This window comes from Microplitis mediator, chromosome 6, assembly GCF_029852145.1.
Source record: "Microplitis mediator isolate UGA2020A chromosome 6, iyMicMedi2.1, whole genome shotgun sequence".
Taxonomy (NCBI): domain Eukaryota; kingdom Metazoa; phylum Arthropoda; class Insecta; order Hymenoptera; family Braconidae; genus Microplitis; species Microplitis mediator.
The window spans coordinates 14,322,052-14,345,466 of NC_079974.1; the positions used below are offsets into that span (position 1 = coordinate 14,322,052).

Consider the following 23,415-nt stretch of genomic DNA (forward strand, 5'->3'; position numbering starts at 1 on the left):
GTTGACGTTTTTTGTAATTATTATATGAATTTTTCAAAAACTAAAAAAATAAATTATTTTATTAAAAATTAATATTTATCACAATAACGAAAGTTATTATTTTTATCTAATACTAGTATGAAAATAAAAAAAGTTAATAAGTAATTGTGCTGAATATAAATCAGTTAAAAATTATGATATAGTTTTATTAACTATAATATATCAAAAATTTTATACGTATGTTTTAAATTTTTTGAAAAATTTGTTAAATTAATAATAATCTTTGATAAATATACTTAATTATTTTTTATATATTTATCAAAATTGAAATTACATATTTAATGAAATATATAATGTATAACATTATACTGCAAAACAAAAATTAAAAATAATATTAATTTTGTTTGTAGTGGAAAAGAAAAATAATGTATAGTTTAGTACGAATTTGATGACAGTGGTACATTTCTCGAATGGCGCATACACGGCTCAGCTGTGTGTAGATATAAAGGCAAATTAACGCCGAGTTATAATGCATTTTACTGTGCTTTTAATTAGTTAACAAAGTGCTAGATCTAGCTTTGATCTTAATAGGTATGTATTTTATTTTTTTAATTTATCTATTAATTAATTATTAAAATTAATAGACAAGATTAAACATATATTTTTTTGTTGGTGTTTTCTTGGAGCACCTCTTTGATACCCACCTCGATCCTTAGAATCACTATTAAGATTCAACGATCTGTCAATAAATATATTAGATATAATCTATTTATTTGTTTTATTTCAACCGATAATACCATTTGAAATTATTCAAATTAATTATTATTATTATTATTATTATTATTATTATTATTATTATTATTATTATTATTATTATTATTATTATTATTATTATTATTATTATTATTATTATTATTATTATTATTATTATTATTATTATTATTATTATCATTAATGTTGATATTTTTAAATGTTTTTTCTTTTTTTTTTTTTAAAGATACAATGGACCTTGTTGCACTTGCCAAATTTTCATTATTTCACTGCAGTTAATTTCTTTAGAGATTTTATACATGGTTTAATGAACGATACTGGACAATATTTGAGTCATTGAATTAGTAATAAGTATTTTAAAATGGAAGTGATACGTGACGAGGATCGGCGAAGGCGCCTAAGAACTTTAGAAGAAAAAATTAAAGATCCAAGGAGTATTTCCAATATTGATTGTCTTTTGGACACAGTTCAGGCTCTTGTGGCTGATTGTGATCATCCAAGTGTTAAACGCATGAAAAATATTGAGGCTTATATGACTAGATGTAAGTGTTTAATTATTTTAATTGTGTAGTTATTTTACCAATTAAAATTTATTTTCAGATCTTATTATCACTAATACTAGCCAACCTTTATATTTGTTATTCACACCAAAAATTACCACCTGATAGAATTTAAATTTTTATGAATAATTGTTTTCGAAAATATTTTATCATCAACTATTTTATTTTTCCCTTTCTTTGTAAAAAAATTTTTTTATTAGTTAAATAACGAAACATGACTTTTGTGTTAAAAATATTTAGTTTCAATTATGGGATTTTGAAAATTATGATAAATTTTATTAAAGTAAAAAAAATTAATTTTTTTCGAGATTAATTGCATAGAAAAATAAAACTTTAACAGGTGGTTGCTTTCAATTCATGTAACAAATCAACTGAATTTGACAATAATGAGATTAAAATATGATTATTTTTGCTAAAATGATCTGTATGTATATTTAATGAAAAAGTGTATATAATGATCCTTCATATGTCGCTAATATATGCATGGATACACTTATACATTTGGATAACTATTTTATTTTTATTTTTATACTACATGAATTAAATGAAACAAAGGTGTTTTTTTTTTATGAATTTTACACTCATTATTTATCATTGTTATTATTGGTTATAGATGATTCAGTGGCACGTGAAATAAACAAAATGCGTATGCGTACAGATGATTTTACTCTTATTAAAGTTATTGGTCGTGGAGCATTTGGTGAGGTGCAACTAGTTAGACACAATTCAACTCAAAAAGTTTATGCTATGAAATTACTTAGTAAATTTGAAATGGTAATTATAAATAATAAATATAGTTAATTATTGTATAGTAATAAATATTCATTATTTATAATTTATATAATTGTTAGATTAAACGGTCGGACTCAGCATTTTTTTGGGAAGAAAGAGATATTATGGCACACGCCAACTCTCAATGGATTGTACAGTTACACTTTGCTTTTCAAGATCATAAATATCTTTATATGGTAATGGATTATATGCCAGGTGGTGATTTAGTTAATTTAATGTCTAGTTATGATGTGCCAGAAAAATGGGCAAAATTTTATTGTGCCGAAGTTGTACTAGCATTAGACGCTATACATTTAATGGGATTTGTGCACAGAGATGTTAAACCAGATAATATGTTGCTTGATAAATATGGGCATCTTAAATTAGCTGATTTTGGTACTTGTATGAGGATGGACGAGGTAAAAGAGTAATATTAATATTATTATCATTGCACATGAATATCATTATAATTTAAATATCAATAAATTATTAAATATTATAGGATGGTTTGGTAAGATCAGATACTGCCGTTGGAACACCTGATTATATATCTCCAGAAGTACTTCAATCTCAGGGTGGTGAAGGTGTGTATGGTCGTGAATGTGACTGGTGGTCTGTAGGTGTATTTCTTTATGAAATGTTAGTTGGTGATCCACCTTTTTATGCTGATTCACTTGTTGGTACATATTCAAAAATAATGGATCATCGTAATTCACTTCATTTTCCTCAAGAAATAGATATATCTCAATCAGCAAAGAGTATTATTTGTGGGTTTTTAACTGATCGTACAAATCGTTTAGGAAGAAATGGTGTAGAAGAAATAAAGAAACATCCATTTTTTAAAAATGATCAATGGACATTTGATAATTTACGAGAATGTGTTCCTCCTGTTGTACCTGAATTATCAGGTGACGATGATACAAGTAATTTTGAAGATGTAGATAAAGAAGATACTCCAGAAGAAAATTTTCCTGTACCAAAAGCATTTTCTGGCAATCATTTACCATTTATAGGATTTACTTACTCTGGTGATTATCAATTTCTTGTTACTTCAGGCAAAGAATCAGTAGACGGCCTTGAAAATCATATGAATAATGGGATAACAGATGAGGTCAAAATTTCACAGTTAGAAAATTTATTAGAACGTGAAAAAAGACAAGTTGATGCAATGGAAAATCGTCATCGTACTCTTACTGCTCAATTAGAAGCAATAACACAAAGAGAATCAGAACTAAGAGAAGAAGCTGGTAGAGCTGATAAAGAATTAACTATTCTTCGACATAGTTATAAAGAAGTACAACGTCGTATTGAGCATGAAACAGAAGCACGAAGAAAAGCAGAAGGAATGTTAGCGGATTTAAAGAAAAAATTTGATGAAGAACAAAGTAAAAGAGCTCGTGATGCATCAAATTCTCAACAAACATCCGAACGAGTTTTAACATTAGAGAAACAAATAAAAGAAATGCAGAGTAAATTAGAGAGAGAAACAGAATCTGCAACAAGAATGAGAAAACAAGCAACAGAAGTTACTGTTGCTAAGCAAACTGCTAAGCAAATGGCCAATGAATTACAAGCAGCAAGAGCTCAATTACAAGCACAAACTGATTCTTTACAACAAGAAGTTGCGAGTTTGCAGGGTCAATTGTCCAAAGAACGAAGTTCTCGAACTCAAGCATCAACTTTAACTGCAGAGCTTGAAGCAAGATTAGCTTCTTTATATGTTGAATTGGAAAGAAGTCGAGAAAAAGAAGAAAAAGTTATGACAGATAATCGGCAATTAAATGAAAGAGTATCTGCACTAGAAAAAGAAACAGCCAGTTTAACTCTAGAGCTTAAAGCTGCTCAAGCAAGGTACAATCAAGAAGTTTTAGCTCATCAGGAAACTGAAAAATCGAGAATGCTATCAAAAGAAGAAGCTAACATGGAAGTTGTTAAGGGTAAATTTTAATTTATTAAAATAATTAATAGCTTTTATAATGAAAATAAATTTTATTGCATGCATCAGGACGTATGAATTGCGTAATAAAAGGTAACAATGAACAAAAATATAATAAATTTTAAAAGCCATTTAATAATTTTAAAATTATAAAATTAATAACGTTTTTAAATTCTTTTCATTATAACTGCCGCTCATTGATATTAATTTTATTTTTACGTACGTAGTTATTAATAATATTAATTTATTAATATAAAAAAAGTATTATTATAAATGTATGATTTAATTGCCAGCTTTACAAGTCAAGCTAAGTGAGGAAAAAAGTGGAAGACAAAGAGCTGAATTACTTGCTCAAGAAAAGGAACGTCAAACATCAATGCTGTCTGTGGATTATCGGCAGATACAACAACGACTACAAAAATTAGAGGGTGAACACAGACAAGAAGTAGAAAAAGTTAAAGCACTTCAGGGTCAGGTGGAACAAGAACAACAAAAACGAAATTTACTTCAGTCTGATTTAGCGCAACAATCATCTGATGCTGGAAGATTACGTGCACGTGAGCAACAGTTGGTTAATGAAGTAAGCCAATTACGTGAAGCTAAACGACAAATTGATGAAGAACTAAATAATCTTAAAACTCAACGTAATGTTGATTTGTTACAAACAAAAGAACTTCAAGAGCAGTTAGAAGCTGAAGCTTATTTTTCTGTGAGTATTAAATATTATTAATTAATTAAATTAATAAATTAAAAATTTTTTACGATATAATTGTTATATACAGACACTGTACAAAACGCAGACTCAAGAACTTCGAGAAGAATTGGATGAAAAGACGAGACTTCAACAAGAACTCGAAGAAGAACGTAGTTCGCTAGTACATCAGTTACAACTATCTTTAGCTCGAGGTGATAGTGAAGCTCTAGCAAGATCAATAGCTGAGGAAACCGTTGCAGATTTAGAAAAAGAAAGAACGATGAAGGAATTAGAATATAAAGATGGTTTAGTTAAACATCATCATGAAATTACTGCTAAAGAACAAATGTTGAATCGTTTAAAAGACGGTGAGTCTGAACTGAAAAAGAGTATTGAACAATATGCTAAAGAGAAGGAAGATGCTGCAAAAAGGATAAAAGAACTTCAGGAACAACTCGTTAAATCTCAATCAAATGCTGAAGAAATTGATAGGCTTAGTAGCAAATTAAAAACAGAGACATTGTTGAAAGAACAAGCTATCAATAAATTAACACAAATTGTTGTAAGAAAAGATTTTTCTGCTGGTGGAAAAACTAAAAATAAACCATCTTCAGCAGATCTTCGGAAAAAAGAAAAAGATTGTCGACGATTACAACAAGAACTTACGCAAGAACGAGAAAAATATGGACAATTGGCAGCTAAATGGCAAAAGGATTTACAAGATTTACAAGTATATATATATATATATATATATATACATTAGGGTGCTTCGTTTGAAACGAACATTTTTTTTTAGCTGACACAAGAAAATTGTGTTGTTTATGTTGAGAAAAAAATTCCCTGAAAATTTCAGCTCTTAATTTTAATTTTAATAACTTCCTCTCGAGCATCAGAGTTTTTCCATTTAAAAAGCAACAAATATTCTACAAATAAAAACTGGTTTCAAAACAACAGCTTAAAATCCGACCAAGTTATGGCAATTTAAAAAAAAAGTTATTTGATTTACATGCTTTTTAAATGGAAAAACTTTGATGCTCGAGAGGAAGTTATTAAAATTAAAATTAAGAGCTGAAATTTTCAGGGAATTTTTTCCTCAACATTAACAACAAAATTTTCTTGTGTCAGCTAAAAAAAAAAAGTTCGTTTCAAACGAAGTACCCTAATATACATATATACCCACACATTTGTATCACCTGTATTTTCATTTATTTGTTAACATATAAATTTTTAAATTTTATTATAGGCACAACTTGTAGAAGAAAATCAGGCAAAACTCCGATTACAAATGGAATTAGATTCAAAAGATTCAGAAATAGAAACACTACAAATGAAAATATCTTCAATGAATTCGGAGACTGCAAGTGTATCGTCAATCGAAAATGATGGTGATGATTCAGTTTTACCGGAACATGGTGCCATGAGACTTGAAGGCTGGTTAAATGTGCCGAATAAACAAAATATTAAGAGACATGGGTGGAAAAAACAATATGTTGTTGTTTCATCAAAAAAAATTATTTTTTACAATAGTGAACACGAAAAAATAAATGCTGATCCAGTGTTAATACTGGATTTAAGTAAAGTTTTTCACGTAAGATCTGTAACTCAGGGAGATGTTATTAGAGCAGACGCCAAAGATATTCCTCGGATATTTCAGGTATATTTATTATTTTAATTGTTGCATCAATATTTATTTATAAAGTAATCTATTCATTCATGGCATATTATAAATTTATTTATAGTTACTTTATGCTGGCGAGGGCGAAGCAAGACGTCCTGGTGACGAAGGTAATGCATTGCCAGTTCCAGAACTTACTCAATTAGTTGATAAACCAGGTATGCAACCAGTTATTAAGGGTCATGAATTCATCTCAATATCTTATCATATGCCTACAACCTGTGAAGTATGTTCGAAACAATTATGGCATATGTTTAGACCACCACCTGCATTAGAATGTCGAAGTAATAACTTTTGTATTGTCTTTTTTTTTTTTTTTATTATTTATTTAACTATCAGTTTTAGTTTAATTCAACTGAGTACTTACTTTATTTACTGGTTTTTTTTCTTGCCTAGGATGTCATATAAAAGTGCATAAAGAACACTTAGATAAAAAAGAAGATGCGATAGCGCCATGTAAACTTCACTACGATCCTACTAGTGCACGAGAGTTACTATTACTTGCTGGTAGTCCAGATGATCAAAAGTATTGGGTAGCACGTTTGTCAAGACGCATACAGAAGTGTGGGTATAAAGCAAATTCACATATTGATGGCACCGGACAACGTGTATCTCCAAGGTAGCGTAATTGGACAGACACAGCTTCAGGGAAATTTATTAGCTCTTGTGTTGTGGCACCGCATGAATGGGTATAGTGAGGTTAGCGCTTATTGTTTTGTTAAAAAATAAAAAAAAATTTTTTTAAATACTCGATGCATTGAATATTTACTTTTGTTGCTGCAAGGGAGAATTTGCATGTAGAGTCTTGGAAAACACGATAAGTGATATAAGTAAATAAAAATAAAAAAAAAAATACTTTTGTTGCTGATAGATTTAAAATTTTACAAATGTATATATTAGGGTGCTTTGTTTGAAACGAACATTTTCTTTGTTCCCCATCAAAAATCTTGTTCTCCATGCTAAAACGAAAATTCCGACCATTTTTGAGTTCTTAATAGCAATTTTAAGAAATGGAACAACGTCGTTGAAGTTCTTTCATGCTAAAAGCATGTGAATCTCGATTTTTTTCTTTTTATTGTATAAAACTCAGCCCCACATTTACGTATCTTATTGGTTCAAAGTTCTATTTAAAGAAAACTGTATGCTCTTTGAAAAAGCCTGTCTGTGCTTAGTGGTACCTTCAACTACAGTCCGCATGGAAGCCTTGAAATTCTAATTTCCTATGAAATTGGCGGTTTTTTGTTGTTACTTGTAAACGGTTGACTTTCTCAAAAAAAAAGCACACTACATTTTTCGTAGGAAATTTAATCTTTACAAAAAAGTTAATTTAAGTCTAATCTCTAAAATCAGTACTGAAAGAGATATATGAACTTTAAGTTATTAAAATTCAAAATTTTAGCTAATTGGCAAGATTAACAGTTTTACAATAACCTAATATTAATATTAATCATGTTTTTCAAACAGAATTTATTTGTTAGGTCACGAAGAAATTAAAAATTCGAACGAAATTTTTTAAACTTATTTATTAATAATTAATTTTTCTAAAAGAATTGCAAATGGGGTAGGTTTTTCAAAGTAATTTGGATGAATAATTTCGAGTATTTTATATTTTACACAAACATATATTAATCAATACTTCCCATAATTTAATAACTGAAAATATTTTGTGGTATTGAATCGTGACACGTAGCTAAAATTTTGAATTTTAATTACTTAAAGTTCATATATCTCTTTAAATATTGATTTTAGAGATTCGACTTATATGAACTTTTTTGTAGAAGGCTACATTTCCTACAAAACATATTGTATACTTTTTTTCCTGAAAGTCAACCATGTACAACCAAAAACCACAAATTTCATTGGAAATTAGACTTTCCCTTCAGAGATTTTAAGCGGACTGTAGTTGAAGGTACCGCTAAGCACACATAAGCTTTTTCAAAGGGCATACAGTTCTCTTTGAACAAAACTTTGAACCAATAAGATACGTCAATATATTGTTCCGGTTTTTAAAATAGATATTAAGTCCTCAAAATTGACTGAATTTTTGTTTTAGCATGTGGGAACAAGTTTTTCAATGGGGAACAAAAAAATGTTCGTTTCAAACGGAGCACCCTAATACAGTAAAACCTCGTTAACACGAATTCGACGGGACTAGAGAATTTGTTCTCGTTATAACGAAATTCGTGTTATCCGTTAACACGAATTAGTTTGTGTGAATGAGATATTAAGACGCTAAATAGCGTTAAAAAAATTATTTTTTATTAGTGAAGATAAAGTCCATTTTACATTAAATTTTTGCAAAATACTGCGTAATTGTAGTTTGTCGTTTATTTTTCAAAGTTTCTGAATTAACTTCAAAGCTTATTTGATATAATGACTCTACGAAGTCATTAGTAACGTTGTTATTGTTGGCATAATTTTGTTGAGTTTCCAAAGCACTTCTACAAGATTCTAGACTAGGTTTTGTATTTTCGTTTTGTTCTTCCTCTTCTACGTCTTCTTCTTCTTCTTCTTCTTCTTCTTCTTCTTCTTCTTCTATCAAGACCGATGAAGCCAACTCACAAACAGAGACGTCATCATCTATTGTAGCATATTCCTCGAATGGAATAGATTCCTAGAATATATGTAATTAATATAATTACATACCTACAAACTTACAAATATATAAAATATATTTAATATGTATAAAATAAACACAACATACCGAATGAGGATTAAGGCTATTGTAATAATCCCATTCTTGGCTTTCAAAGACATCAACTTGTACTGGTAATTCTGCGTCACTTCTAGTCCAAGCTTTATTGAAACATTTTTTGATTTGTTCAGCAGATACAGATTTCCACGCTAAAGCTATAAACCGGATCGCTTGTAATACATTCAATATTTTTTGTGGTTGTTTACTCTCCAAACCGTGTATAGCATGACGTAATAAATACTTTCGATAATTTTTTTTAACGACTGCAATGATGCCCTGATCGAGAGGTTGAATTTGGCTAATCATATTTGAAGGGAAGAATATAATTTTGATAGTTGTTAGTTGCAGTGAACTGATTTCATTCGCAGAGCAATTGTCCAAAGTGAGCAAAACACTGCGATTTTGAACTCGCATGCGGCTATCAAATTTTATCAGCCATTGCCGAAAAGCAGTCTCATCGATCCACGCATTGCGTTGATTACTGTATTCACACGGCAATTTTGATCGATCGATACCTTTAAAACAGCGTGGATTAGCCCACTTTCCTATTATTCAAAGACGTAGTTTTTCACTGCCGTCTGAATTACAGATAAAAACAGCCGTCAACCGTTGTTTACTTCTCGTGCCACCATGGCACTTTTCTCCTTTAATCGCTAAAGTTCTATCCGGAAGTAAATTGAAAAATATTCCACTCTCATCAAAGTTAAAAATATCTTTTGCAGCATATGGTTTCTTAACCTCGTCAAAATATGTAATCCATTCATTCGCATCAGTTTCAATAACTTTGTTTAACTCGCCACACACTGCAACACTTCCTATGTTATGTCGATTTTTGAAACAATGCAGCCAACCACTGGAACATTTAAAACCTTCTATATCTAAGTCTTCTGCAATTTTTTCGGCCTTTTCCTGAATAATAGGACCACTAACTGGAAGATTCGCACTTTGAACATTATTAAACCACGTTAACAGTTGAGACTCCAGATTTTCATGTTTTGCAAGTCTCATTCGCTTTGTTTTTTGAGTTGGTGTCACAGAACCTGCAGCTATAGCTTGAAATAACTTGTCCTTGTTACTTACAATTGTTGACAAAGTCGATTTTGGTATTCCAATATCTTTGGCTATATTAGTTTTTGATTTCACGCCTTTCTCAACTTCCTCTAAACTTTTCAATTTCAAAGACAAATCGATAGAAGTCTGTTTCCGTTTCATATTGAAGACGGACTGACTAACGCTCTATCTGCTAGCCGAGAAAAATTTGAGGGTGGGGATTTGATAACACGAATTTCTTAAACGTGGGGACTCGTAAATGTGTTCGAAGTACGTGTTAATGAAAGAATTCGGATAACACTATTTTTCCCTGTGCAAGCCCATATTATTTTCAAGGGACAAAAACTTTTGTTCGTGCTAAAGCGAAATTCGTGTTATAAGGGTTCGTGTTAACGAGGTTTTACTGTATATAAGCTCTTAAAATCGAGCAGAACACTATTTTTTTAGGAGCTTGGCATTAAAATGGAAATAACTAGAATAGAATGCAGAATTTAAAAAAAATTTATCAGAGATAATTTGTAGGAAATAAAATTGTCTACAAAAAAGATCCTATGAAATTTTATGATAAGTCGGATAGTTTCGCCGGAAAAGTACAAAGATCTCGAAATTTACTCTAATTTGACTTTAAGCTCCAATTACTTTTGAACAGATGGATTTATCAAAAAATGATAAGAGACTTTTTTTGTAGAGCATTCAATTTCCTACAAAAAACTGTATTGAGAATTTCTGAATTCTCATTAATTGACAAGGTATAAAATACAGAACGAACAAAAACAAGTTTTTCGAATTGTATCAAACTTTGACGTCGGATATCTTGTGAATGGTTGAATTTATGCAAAAATCATAAAAGACCTTTTTTGTAGATCAGTAAATTTGCTACAAAATGTTTGAGAAGTGATTTTTTGTATCTTGATTTTTTCGGAAGTTGTATTTTTTACCATGTTACTAAATGAAAAATCGAAAATTACCAATAGCCACCTCTAAATATCAATATTAAGAGCTCAAATTTTAACTGTCACCATATTTTAAGATACCCTTTCGATTTTTTAATATTCATAAAAAAAAAAAAAATAGCCCCCTAATTTGAAACAATCTAATATATTAGGGTGATAAAAAAAAAAAAAAAATTTTTTTTTTCTTGGAAACAGGTTCAAAAGCTTCATTTAGATAAAAAAAGACGCCTGTGAAAATTAGAGCTCTTAATATTAACATTAAGAGGTTCCTCATCGCACTTTTCCATTTTCCATAAGAATAACATGGAAAAAAATTTTTTTTACGTCTTCTGATTTTTCTAAGTAGCTAACGATGCGTCATAGGAATAAGTGGCAGGCATATTTTTGTAGGTGATTGAATGCTTCACAAAAAAAGTTTCTTATCATTTTTTGATAAATCTATTTTTTCAAAAGTTATTTGAGGTCGAAGTCGAATTCATATTCAATTTTGAGATCTTTTCACTTTTCCGGCGAAACTATCAGACCTATTACAAAATATCATAGGACTTTTTTTGTAGACAATTTTATTCCCTAGAAGTTATTTCCAATAAAGTTTTTTCGAATTCCGCATTGTTTTCTAGTTATTTTCATTTTAATGTCATGCTCATAAAAAAAATAGTCTTCTGATCGATTTTGAGAGCTTGACATTAAAATGAAAATAACTAGAAAACAATGCGGAATTCGAAAAAACTTTAGTGATAGTAATTTGTAGAGAATAAAATTGTCAACAAAAAAGACTCTACAACATTTTATGATAAGTCTGATGGTTTCGCCGGAAAACTGAAAAGATCTCAAACTTTACTTCGAGCTCTAATAACTTTCGAACAGATGGATTTATCAAAAAATGATAAGAGACCTTTTTTGTAGAGCGTTCAATTTCCTTCATCAATTGTATTAGTCAATTCGATCTATTGATTTTTTCACGAGTTAAAAACATTTAAAGTTAAAAAAAAAAATTTCCCGTGTTATTTAAATGGGAAATTGAATTTTTTGATGAGCTAAGCCGCTATTGGACTTAAACCCTTTAGCCCAGCGGCATAATTTTTTTATTTCTATATACTACCAGATTTTCTGGTATAGTAGTAAAAAAAAAATATAGCCTTAAAATGACACACCCTAATATATATATATATATATATATATATATATATATATATATATATATATATATATATATATATATATATATATATATATATATTAGACTGGGCCAAAAAAATTGAATATTATTTTTTTTCATAGCTATATCGAAAATATTATTCAGAATGACAAAAAAAAAATTTCATGAAAGTTTAAGCCCTTAATATTAATTTTAAGAGGTTTATCATCGCTATTTTTAATTTTAATTCATAATTTGATGTTTTACGTCAGAATTGCTAAAACATTGGAGTAAAAAAAATTCATTTCCACTTATTCTCATGTAAAATTGAATTCCCTACAAAAAAGGTCTGATTGAAAATATTTGTCAGACAAGCCGTTTCCGATTAATTAAGCTTAATAAAGTGATATATTTTTTCGATTTATCATTTTTACTTTTGAATTTTGTAACTGACGAATGACGAATCAATAAATATCTAATAAAGACCATGACAGATTTCCGAAGGAAATTTAATGCTCTACAAAAAAGGTCTCCTAACATTTTTTGCTAAATTCACTCCTTCGAAAGTTATTCACGTTATGGAAATCGTTTTGACTCAAATTCAACCTTGAATAACTTTCGAAGGAGTGAATTTAGCAAAAAATGTTAGGACACCTTTTTTGTAGAGCATTAAATTTCCTTTGAAAATCTGTCATGGTCTTTATTAGATATTTATTGATTCGTCAGTTACAAAATTCAAAAGTAAAAATGTTAAATCGAAAAAATATATCACTTTATTAAGCTTAATTAATCGGAAACGGCTTCTCTGACGAAAATTTTCAATCAGACCTTTTTTGTAGGGAATTCAATTTTACATAAGAATAAGTGGAAATGAATTTTTTTTACTCCAATGTTTTAGCAATTCTGACGTAAAACATCAAATTATGAATTAAAATTAAAAATAGCGATGATAGACCTCTTAAAATTAATATTAAGGGCTCAAACTTTCATGAAATTTTTTTTTTGTCATTCTGAATAATATTCTCGATATAGCTAAGAAAAAAAAAATAATCAATTTTTTTGGCCCAGTCTGATATATATATATATATATATATATATATATATATATATATATATATATATATATATATATATGCATTTGTTTTACTTTTTATTGTGAAATTATTAAACAGGTCAGTAAATTGCATGATTGTCAATTATTATATATATCTAGCTGTTTTGCTGTTTTGGTTTTATCCTTTTTTTTATTTTTTACTTTTCATTTAGCAGTTGTAGCTTTGGGATTTGCATAAAATTAAAGCTTGGCATTTTAAATTATTATTATTTTTTTTTTTATTTAAATTACAAAATTGTGGTTTTAGAGAATCAACAAGATCTACCTTGAAGCCATATTTATCCGTTCAGCAGAGGTCTGCTACTCTACCAGCAAATGCGAGTATGGGCAAATGATATTTTAAATATTTTTATTAATTATTTTTGTCATTTGTGATCTCTGGCCATTCGTTGAAGGACCAATAGTTTAATAATAATAATAATATATATTAATCATGCCTCTTTTTTTTTTTCTTCTGACTGAACAGTCAGAGAATCTCACATCAATAATTTAATGAAAGTTTTAGGCAGCCTTACTATATTTTAATATTTTTATGTATGAATCGTTAAATATTTGCCATTTTATTATTTGATGTGAGTCGGTAGATTATTATACTACTATACATTAAACTATTTCTCCTTGCCAACGATATAAAGAAAATTGTGTATTAATTATTTCAAGTAATTAACGTCTTTGTTATAAATAAAATTTTGCTATTTTTATTTTTTAATTTTGATTTAATGTAAATATCAGGAATTACCATCAATATTCATAATTGTTATTATACTAGATAAAAATAAATCGATCGTATAGTATTATTACTTTTGTATGTAATCTATATTACGCAGATTAAATAATTAAATAGATTACACGATTTATAATAATTTTTTAAATATTAAACATTTATAATCGTGGATCTATGTTTTATTGTATAGTATGAATATATAATAACTATTTTAGGGATTTAATACATTTTTTCTTATTAATATATCATAAATGTTATTGATATTTAATTGAATTAAATTTTATTATACAAATAATGTGTTTGCCTTCAAACATTTATAAAATCAATGCGTTTGCATGGGAATCAATTAAAGTAGTCGAAGAAAAGAGCATTAATGTATCAATATTAATTTTTATATTAAAAACCAAAATTATAATTTTTTGTGTATTTTCTTATAATTGGTGCTTCATATTTTTACATGTAAATTGCATATAAATGGTACGATATTTTAAAATTAATGATAAATCAAATCCTCTGAAAATACAACAACTGCCTTGCGCCTTCCTTCCTTTCTCCAAAATTTTGAATAATTAATCGTTTAAACAAATGATAATTAATTATTATTACTTATAATTAAAACGGGAAAGGGATAGAAGGAAAAAAATTAATCATGTGAAAAAAAGTTGTACGGTTATTACGTTATTATCTGTATAATATGAATCATTATTGCTATTAAAACTATTTTGTAGATAATACATGAGTTTATTAATTTATTTAAATTCAAACTGTATATAATAGTTTAAACAATCACTTAAATTTTTGACAAATAATTATTTTAAATTATTTAATTTTATCGTAAAATGACTAGGAATTATTTATGAAAGGATAATTTTATTCAAGTTAAATTTAGATTAATATTACTTTATTATTGTACAACAAGAAAGATCTATTTTTTTTCTATTTTAATATTTGTTAAGTGGTATATTTGACAAAATTTTTATGATGGAATAACACCTGGAGTAATTGCGTGAGTTAACTATATCATTCATATTTTTATAAATCGATCTATAGATATAGGAATTTAATTAATTATAGTAATTAAATAAATACTTATTATTAATGAGTGATAAAGCCGTAAAAATTTTTAATTGATGTGGGAAATCCTCAAGCTATTTTTTTTTTTAATTCCTGTCTTTTTATTTTAAATCTTTGGATATTCCGCGTTATGAAAAGTCCATTGTACGGCATCAAATATTGGATAATATGAGGAATTATTTAATTAATAAATGATAAACATTTAATTAACGTAATTATCATTTTTAAATAATAAAGATCTTACTTTTTAACAAATCCAACGAGGCTAGGACTATTCAATTTATTTCTAATTATTGGCAGCATCATTGAATGTAAGTGACGATGTTGACTGATCCGTTTATTCTCATGTGTAGTTTTTTGTTCTTTGATGTTTGTTTGACGTTTCTTAAAAGATTCCTGCTTGGCACCACTATGCAAACAAAGATGCTCACCTCACAAATCCGTCGTCTACTTATTGCTGAGAGACGGAGAGGGAGAGGAGAATAGCGATAGAGAAGACAGCGTGGTGTGTATAAATGATATCATAATAATAGGTAATATATGAGTGTGATGTAAGCGTAGCATATGATATTTATAGTGCTCGCTAACAGGAATATAATAATCATGCAATACTTACAGATATCGAGTTAAATCTTCGACGTCTACAAGCATCGAGTCTTGTTCCATATGGAGATCGTCTCTTCTGAGTAAACCTTCGACTAATAGCTCATTTAAAACTGCAATCCTTGAATGAAGATCGTTTGCAACTACTTGAAGTTGAGCAACATTCAATTCAGTTAAAAGAACTCGCGATAATCGACGTCTATCTTCACCTAATTGAACGCCAACCTATTCACACGAGTCATCAAGTATATTTTACTATTTATTTACTAAAGTCAGTTTTATTTTAAATTATTTTATAAAGATAAATATAAACCTTTTCAAGACTTGATCGCACCATTTCCGTAATTGGACTTTGTGTGAGTCTTTGTCTTTCAACTTCCATTTGCATGTGGGCCATTTCTTTTGCTTGAGCAAGTGCCATCCTCGCTTCAGTTTGAAGTCGTGCTTGACGAGCAAAAAAATCAGCTTCATCAAGGGGTGCACTCGAAATATCTGTGTTAAGTCTTAACGGTGGAAGACTCAGCACTTGAGGTCTAGCAGCAATGCTACAATGTTTGTAAAAGTTGGAAGCTTGTTTTATACTTGGCGATGTGTCTTCTGAACCAGGTGACTCAGTATCTGAAGGTGTTTCATTCATGAAACAAATTTGTAAATTCATACCTTGATAAAAAAATATATTAATTAGAAAGTTTTTAAGTATTGTATCATTATATAATATCAAAATGAATCACCACTTTGAAGTCTTGATTGAAGACTAGGCTTCCGTCCATGCTCCAATCGAACGTCATCAGCATCTGAGCCCATAGCAAGCCTTCTTCTGATTTCTTCTCGATCATTACGACGCTGAAAAATTTCAATGATAAATCAAAAAAATTTTACACTATTTTTATTTTTATACTTTTGGCAAAGCCCTCCTGAGTATGAAGGAAGTACCTCTAAATCACCAATTTCCCCCCGTATTAAACGGTCAAAACGTGCAATTATATCTTCTTTATCTTTATAATTTGACTTTAAACTATATTCCGTTATAACTTCATCAATTTGTGCATTACTTTTAACAACCTGGGGCAGCTCTTCCTCAAACTAATCATCGATAAATATACATAAATAAAAACAGTGATAATTTACTGTAGTAATGTGCGAATAAAGCTTAAATCAAATATTAATAATCGATTTTAATAATTTTAAATTACGGATACCCAAGTAATGCATTTATCAAAAAATTCATACAACTACACGATCGCGAATAAAAAGCTGGATTTAGTCATCATATTTCATATTGATTTTAATAGTTACTTATAGACAAAGTTTTAGAATATCTATCGGAAGACGTCTTTTAAATAACATGTAATATCAGAAGCGCTTAGTTTATATATGTTATAGAAGTTATCATAAAGAGAATGAAAAATTTAATTAAAACGTATTTTTTAAAGTTAACTCAAAGGTATCGAATCGTTAAAGTTAAAAGTTAGTTTTCAAATGATGACTTTTAAATATTATAAAGTTAACTAATCATTAAAATTGAAAGTTATCTTTCAAAACTTCCTTTAAGTCAGCTTAAAGTTATCTTATAAATATATATTGTGCTCTAGTTGGGCAACTTTAAATATTTAATTTTAAATTCGTATCAAATATTAATATTTGATCCAATAGGAATAATTTATAATTTAAAATTATTCACACATTAATTTATAATCAACTAACTCACTGAAGTTAAATCATTGTCATAAGTAAAAGTATACAAATCTGTAACAAATCGTGAATCTTTTTTATAATGTCTAGGCCATTTGTGACTACTACCGTTCATCTTAAAGCAGCACGATTAAAAACTAAAGAATAAACTGCCGAGAATAGAACCAGACAAGTCAGTTTCAATTGAGTGAAAGTACTCATATTTTTCTTCAAGTATTGCTTGAAGTACATAAAAACTTACTATGACTACTTTTCACTTAAATATTCAGGCCACTTATAGTTTCATGTTGTTTTTTTTTTAATATGTTTTTATGTACTATCAGAAATTTGTTGATTTTATATTAATAGATTATTAATATAATCGGAAAAATTATTTTTTACTTTTATTATACTCAATATAATATTTAATCTATTAAAAATTCAACATCTTCCTGTAGACAGCAAAAGACTTGCTTGATCGATCAAGTAAAACAATCACTTGGAATTCTTTACTTTCGGCTTGTTGTCATTAATTTTTTTTTTTTTTTTTTGTTTCGTTTTTTAATTTATTTTTATTTAGTCCATTTAAACATCATGGAACGTAGATACAATTTTTTTAATCCGATAAATAACTTATTAAATATGAATTTAGCAATAGATAAAAGGATTGACACATCACCACTTGCTTAAAAGAATGACATAAAAAAAAAAAATTGAGTTTAAAAAAATATTTTAAAACTATTTATACCTGTTGATAATTACCATAACTACAAGAATACTCAAGATTTTTAGGTTTAGCTACAGGTCGATGTCTAGAAAGACTTTGATGCATATTTATTTAAACTCTTTACACACCCAACATGTCGATAGTATTAGAATTTATGTACCGTATGTTGGATGTGTCATCGTTTTACTCTCATTAAAAGTCTCTTTCTCTTTCTCATATATCTTTGATTATGTTTATCTGTACATGGTCGTTTGTCAGTATCATTTATCTCGACTCTCCTCCCACCCACGCTTAATTATTAATAGTTAACGAATTAAGCAGCTCATGAAACGCGATACATTAAAATAACTGACCCTACAGCACTTTTTTCTTCAATAACCCGTCACCTTAAACTTCAAACAGGCACTATCATCATGACTAAGGGGACGGAAGCTCCTTGATTCTCAGACAGAACGTGCTAGCTTATTCTATTGATTTTTAAACGACATGGGATGTATGTTCGTATGTGTGTTTATGAGTTTACGTCTATATTTATAGGGTGTCATATAATGGAATAAAAATTTTCTCATTATTTCATCGAGTAAGTACATGTGGGCATATCTATGTATATTTTTATATAAAATCGGTGTCAATTAATCTTACCCGTCGTTCTTCTTCACGTGCTGCTATTAAATGTGATTCAATAGCATCGAGGTCGATCTTGGGCATTGCTGTTTCAATGTTATAAACATCGAAGCTACCAGGAGTTTTATCTACTTGTTCAACTCTACGTTTTTCTGGACGACGTTGTCCTACAAGTGACTGTTGACGTCTTCGTGCTTGATTTCTCACCATTTTTTCTTTTTTTCTTGAATCAACACTAGAGGTTTCTATAAAATCTTGATCTACCAGCTTATTTGTGTCATCTCGCATTGAATCTTTAACTAAATTTGAAAATGAACGAGAAGTGTGAACATCAATAGTTTCCATAGCTACTACGTCGGGAACAAGTTGGATGTATTTCTCAAGATTTACACCAATATCTCGGCCTATGCTTGATAATAAATCAATTTCTTCTAGTTTGGTGTATGGCAGTGGCTGCTGTTTTTCAGAGATACCTTCTGAATCATAAACTGTTTCTAAATTATCATCAAGTTTTTGATTTGATAATTTATCTTGGGATTCTACTATTGATTTATTTTCTGATAATTTTTTAGCTTCAGAAATAAGATCAATATGTTCAATTACAATTTCTTCAGTTTCACTATCTTGCTCACAAGTTTTTCCTGTTCCTGAATCTGACAGTATGTCTTCAATTTCGGCAAATTGGGGTCGTTCAGTTGAACTAGATTGTAATTCAGCAACTTCAATTTCTACAGAATTATGCTGATGACAATAATTAGGATTAGAATCATCTGATTTGAACACTTCTTTTGATTGCTCAATACTCTTAACGTAGTTTAAACACTTTTCCGAAGATGAAACGGCATTCTCATAATATGATGTTACTGTCTGCTAACAAATAAACAGTTTAATTAATTAATAATACACTGTAAAAAATCCGGAGTGAATCCGGAGTGAATTGGGAGTGAAATAAAATCCGAATTCATTCCGGATTCACTCCGCCACTCGAAGTTCCGGAGTTTTAAAAAAAATCACTCCGCATGCGGAGTGAATTGGGAGTTTTTTTTAGTGGAGTGATCTCCGAGTGACACGGATTTTATTTCACTCCCAATTCACTCCGGTCCGGAGTTTTAATACTTAAATAAATTTATATTAATTTATATGAAACTGCTAAACAATATGTGTGTGTGTGTTTGCCTGCATGTGTGTGTTTGGGTGTGTGCAGGTGTTTGTGTGCGTGTGTGCAAATTTGTACGTGTGTGCAAATGTGTGCGTGTGTACAAATGTGTGCGTGTGTGCAAATTTGTGCGTGTGTGCCTAAATATGTATGTGTGTGCATATCAGCTGATCAATAATGTAATACGCGAATTTTTACTTCGATTTTATTATGTGGAGTTATATTTTATTAATAATATTTTCAAAACTCCGCTCCGGAGTGAATTTCACTCCGGAGGGATTAAATTAATAAAAAATTATTTACTCCGCAAAAACTCCCCTGCGGAGTGAATTTCACTCCGAGGGGAGTGAATAATTAAAAATTCATTCACTCCACATTCACTCCGGATTTAATCCGCATTCACTCCGCGAATTTTTTACAATGTATACTTTAAATTTAATAAAATTTTTAAATTACTAACCTGAACATCAAGTTTTGATTTTTTGTAGAAAAATTTATGTTCATCTTTTTGAGTATCAAAATTATTTACTCTATCGCAATTATCTTTATTTTCTTCTTCAACCGTTTCTTCTGTGATGTCTATTTCATTTTTATTATTATTACAGCATTCATGTATTTTATTTTCTAATTCTTGTTCATTAAATGTCGAAGATAAGTCTGGACTTTCAGGCCGATCTTCATTGAATACAGATAAAAATGCTGGGGTCAAGTGTTGAAATCCAGGATAATTAGGATTTATTATTCCGCGACAAGGTCTTGACAAGCTAACGTCTTCTGAATTTTCTGAGCATTCGGATCTTGCAGATAATTCATGAGCTAAAAAAATATATATTATGATTAATTTTTTTTTTCTTAATAATTTAATAATAGTTTAAAATTTACTCAACTTACCGTCATAATCTGATAAACTATCAGTAGAACTGCTTAATGACAATCTTGAGATGGATAAATTATTATTGATAATACTGTTTATACGTTTTGGATGATTATTAACATTATTATGAGCTATTGCAACTGATGACCACGTTGTAGTATCTTGAGCTACACGAAAGTTCTGAATTTCATATCCTGGTGATTCCCGGTAATTTTCAGTTATTTCTGAAGTATTATCGTCACAACTTTTATTTTCTTCAGAGCCTGATGCCACTCCCAGATTTTCTTGTTCAAGTTGACTGCAAAACAAATGGCTACTTATTATACATTAAATATAATAAAGTTTTATGAACCGTTATAATATTACATACTTATTATTTAACTCAGAGTTAATAACTGAAGGCATAAGTGCGTCCTTAATTTGCATGACGTTTGCTTGCCTAAAATCAATTTAACGGTGATCATATATATTAGTTGAATGAAAGTTACTATTTTATTTTCATTCAACTACATGACTATTAATGTAATTTAGGTAATACATTATATAAAAATATTTTTTATATACGTTTTAGAATTATAAATATAATTAATACCAAGTAATTTATCTCGTATTTGAAATATTCATATTAAAATGTCTAAGAAAGACAGAAGTAATTCCCTACTCACCCAGCACCATGTTGAAGCCGCGCGCAGACGGTCGCTCGAACTCCGTCATGGGTTTATCGACTCGCGAAAACGTAACCAACACCCTCACCTCTCTCTCTCTCTCTCTCTCTTTCTCTCTTTCTCTCTTTCACTCATTCCTTCTTTATCGTTCTCATTCTCTAGCAATTTATGCATTCTCCTTCATAATTTTAGCGCGAGCGCACACGAATCATTCATTCTCTTCTTTTTAAAGATGTTTTTCTCTCTTACAACTTCAATATAACAATATACCTATTAATTTTCCGGTGCTTTTGGTACAGTAAAAAATGTCAATAAATAAGTCAGTATTTGTTATATGTAAATATCAATTTATATATTTTTTTTTATCCTGTTTTTAATATTTAAAGTAAATTTAGATATTATTATGTGTATCTACAAAATATTTTTAGTTCTCGATCTCCTTATTCCAAAAATCAATATAAAACTTATTAACTTGTTCTGGCCTTATTTTAATGAATCTGATATATATTATTCGATAATAATGAAAGATTCACATACAAACAATAATTGAATAATTTTTTTTCATCTAATCAAATAAAAACAGTAAGTTTGAAGTATATGTAATGATACTTTAATGACGTACACATTTTTTGAATACATTTTATTAACTATTGACTTTTATGCACTAATTTTAGCGTAAAATTGTAAAGTACATGTCTGTACTAGAAATTTCTGTATAGATAGTAGTGATATAGGTCGTTGACTTACCAATATTGTTCGGAACGATGTAAGTAACAATTGAATTGCTACTTTGCTTTAAATTGTTTTTAAAATATTCAATCACGTTTTGTTGATAATACTTAATAGTAATCGTAGAACATAAATTCAAAAAATAATATACTTTTACTTTAGCAATTTTATTTTAGAGAATAAATGTCTGTGCAGCCACGATCAGCTTTGTAAAATAGTGTTTAGCCCTCTTTCACTTGTTACCCTCGTAACCAATCCTCTTTTGAGAAGCAAAAACACGCATGCGTTAATATGGGATCCCCCTCGCAAACTTAATTTCATTCTTTATTTCGAAAATCATATAAGGGTTTTGTGATAGATTTATTTTATTTTTTTATACATAAAAAATAGTAATTAACCATTGATTTTTGTTTAATGATATCGTTTTTTGAGCTTCTTGATGTGAAAATTAACAAAAATATATAAATTTATTAGTTCCGTCCAAGTATTCTAATTTTAGTTTATAAAATATGGTAACGTTTTAAGATCTGAGGAATTTTTTTTTAACTTCCCGCTAAAAAAATTGTAAATTTTCGAAAATTCGGGAAGTTATTGTTTTCACCCCGATTTTCGAAAATCGAATTTTCATCAGATGTCGACGTTTTGAGGTCCTAGGAAGCTATTCTGACTAATTTCACGATGATGTCCGACTGTATGTATGTATACATATATGTATGTACGTTAGGGTGGCGCAAAAAAACCGACTATTTTTTTTTTTCGATCTCGCATGAAAATTCGTTGGTTTACGATGTTTTAAGAAGCCTCTCACAAAATCAGCTCGAAAAAAATTTTTAAGAGGTCCCTCACGAATTTTGAAAATATCAAAAATAATCGAAATTCGGATTTTTATTTCTAAATTTTTTTTTTTCTCGTGGCAGCAATAGTTTATATTTGTGAAATCATGACTACGCTGAGAATTTCAGCCCAAAATTTAAATATTTAAACCTCGCTCAAGAATTTTGAATATTAACTGATTATATATAACTAATAGTTTGAATTAGTTTTTATTACTAAATTATTGTCATTTCACTTAAATATAACTTTTGCATAACCAAAAATATACAGGACAGTCTTCAACAATAAAATTTGGTAAGTTTTGAATAAGCGAAAAAACCTACAAATTGAATTAAAAAATAAAAAAGTATGTAAAAAACTTGATATTTCTATTTCTCGGGTTATAATTTCATTCATTG

At 28.9% G+C, this 23,415-nt stretch overlaps 3 protein-coding genes across 6 annotated transcripts; 1 reads left to right on the top strand and 2 right to left on the bottom strand.

The window, feature by feature from the left end:
* The first annotated feature begins 31 nt into the window (after positions 1 to 31).
* On the top strand, positions 32 to 15,358 carry LOC130669925 (rho-associated protein kinase 1). Of its 3 annotated transcripts, none has more exons than XR_008990288.1 (13): positions 32 to 216; positions 390 to 570; positions 977 to 1,292; positions 1,924 to 2,084; positions 2,162 to 2,500; positions 2,584 to 4,018; positions 4,087 to 4,110; positions 4,320 to 4,726; positions 4,800 to 5,441; positions 5,955 to 6,365; positions 6,451 to 6,670; positions 6,783 to 7,085; positions 13,584 to 15,358. XR_008990288.1 is itself a non-coding variant. In XM_057473079.1 (13 exons), exons 3-13 carry the CDS (start codon positions 1,112 to 1,114, stop codon positions 13,669 to 13,671), a joined length of 4,131 nt encoding a protein of 1,376 aa, XP_057329062.1. In that variant the 5' UTR covers positions 34 to 216; positions 390 to 570; positions 977 to 1,111; the 3' UTR covers positions 13,672 to 15,358. The 3 variants fall into 3 exon arrangements, 2 of the variants coding, with proteins under 2 accessions (XP_057329062.1, XP_057329063.1); XM_057473079.1 differs by having other exon boundaries at positions 34 to 216; positions 6,783 to 7,005; XM_057473080.1 differs by lacking the exon at positions 4,087 to 4,110 and having other exon boundaries at positions 38 to 216; positions 4,311 to 4,726; positions 6,783 to 7,005.
* On the bottom strand, positions 7,952 to 10,617 carry LOC130669931 (tigger transposable element-derived protein 6-like). The gene is made up of 2 exons (XM_057473090.1): positions 9,091 to 10,617; positions 7,952 to 9,000 (listed from the first exon to the last, which is right to left on the bottom strand). The coding sequence occupies exons 1-2, from the start codon at positions 9,493 to 9,495 to the stop codon at positions 8,674 to 8,676; spliced, it is 732 nt and encodes a 243-aa protein (XP_057329073.1). The 5' UTR covers positions 9,496 to 10,617; the 3' UTR covers positions 7,952 to 8,673.
* Positions 15,233 to 22,417, bottom strand: LOC130669927 (schwannomin-interacting protein 1 homolog). Of its 2 annotated transcripts, XM_057473082.1 has the most exons (10): positions 22,202 to 22,417; positions 21,455 to 21,705; positions 21,160 to 21,228; positions 20,807 to 21,102; positions 20,376 to 20,731; positions 18,778 to 19,629; positions 16,469 to 16,580; positions 16,051 to 16,397; positions 15,751 to 15,962; positions 15,233 to 15,543 (listed from the first exon to the last, which is right to left on the bottom strand). In XM_057473082.1, exons 3-10 carry the CDS (start codon positions 21,213 to 21,215, stop codon positions 15,375 to 15,377), a joined length of 2,400 nt encoding a protein of 799 aa, XP_057329065.1. In that variant the 5' UTR covers positions 21,216 to 21,228; positions 21,455 to 21,705; positions 22,202 to 22,417; the 3' UTR covers positions 15,233 to 15,374. The 2 variants fall into 2 exon arrangements, with proteins under 2 accessions (XP_057329065.1, XP_057329066.1); XM_057473083.1 differs by lacking the exon at positions 21,455 to 21,705.
* Between the last annotated feature and the right edge of the window lie 998 nt (positions 22,418 to 23,415).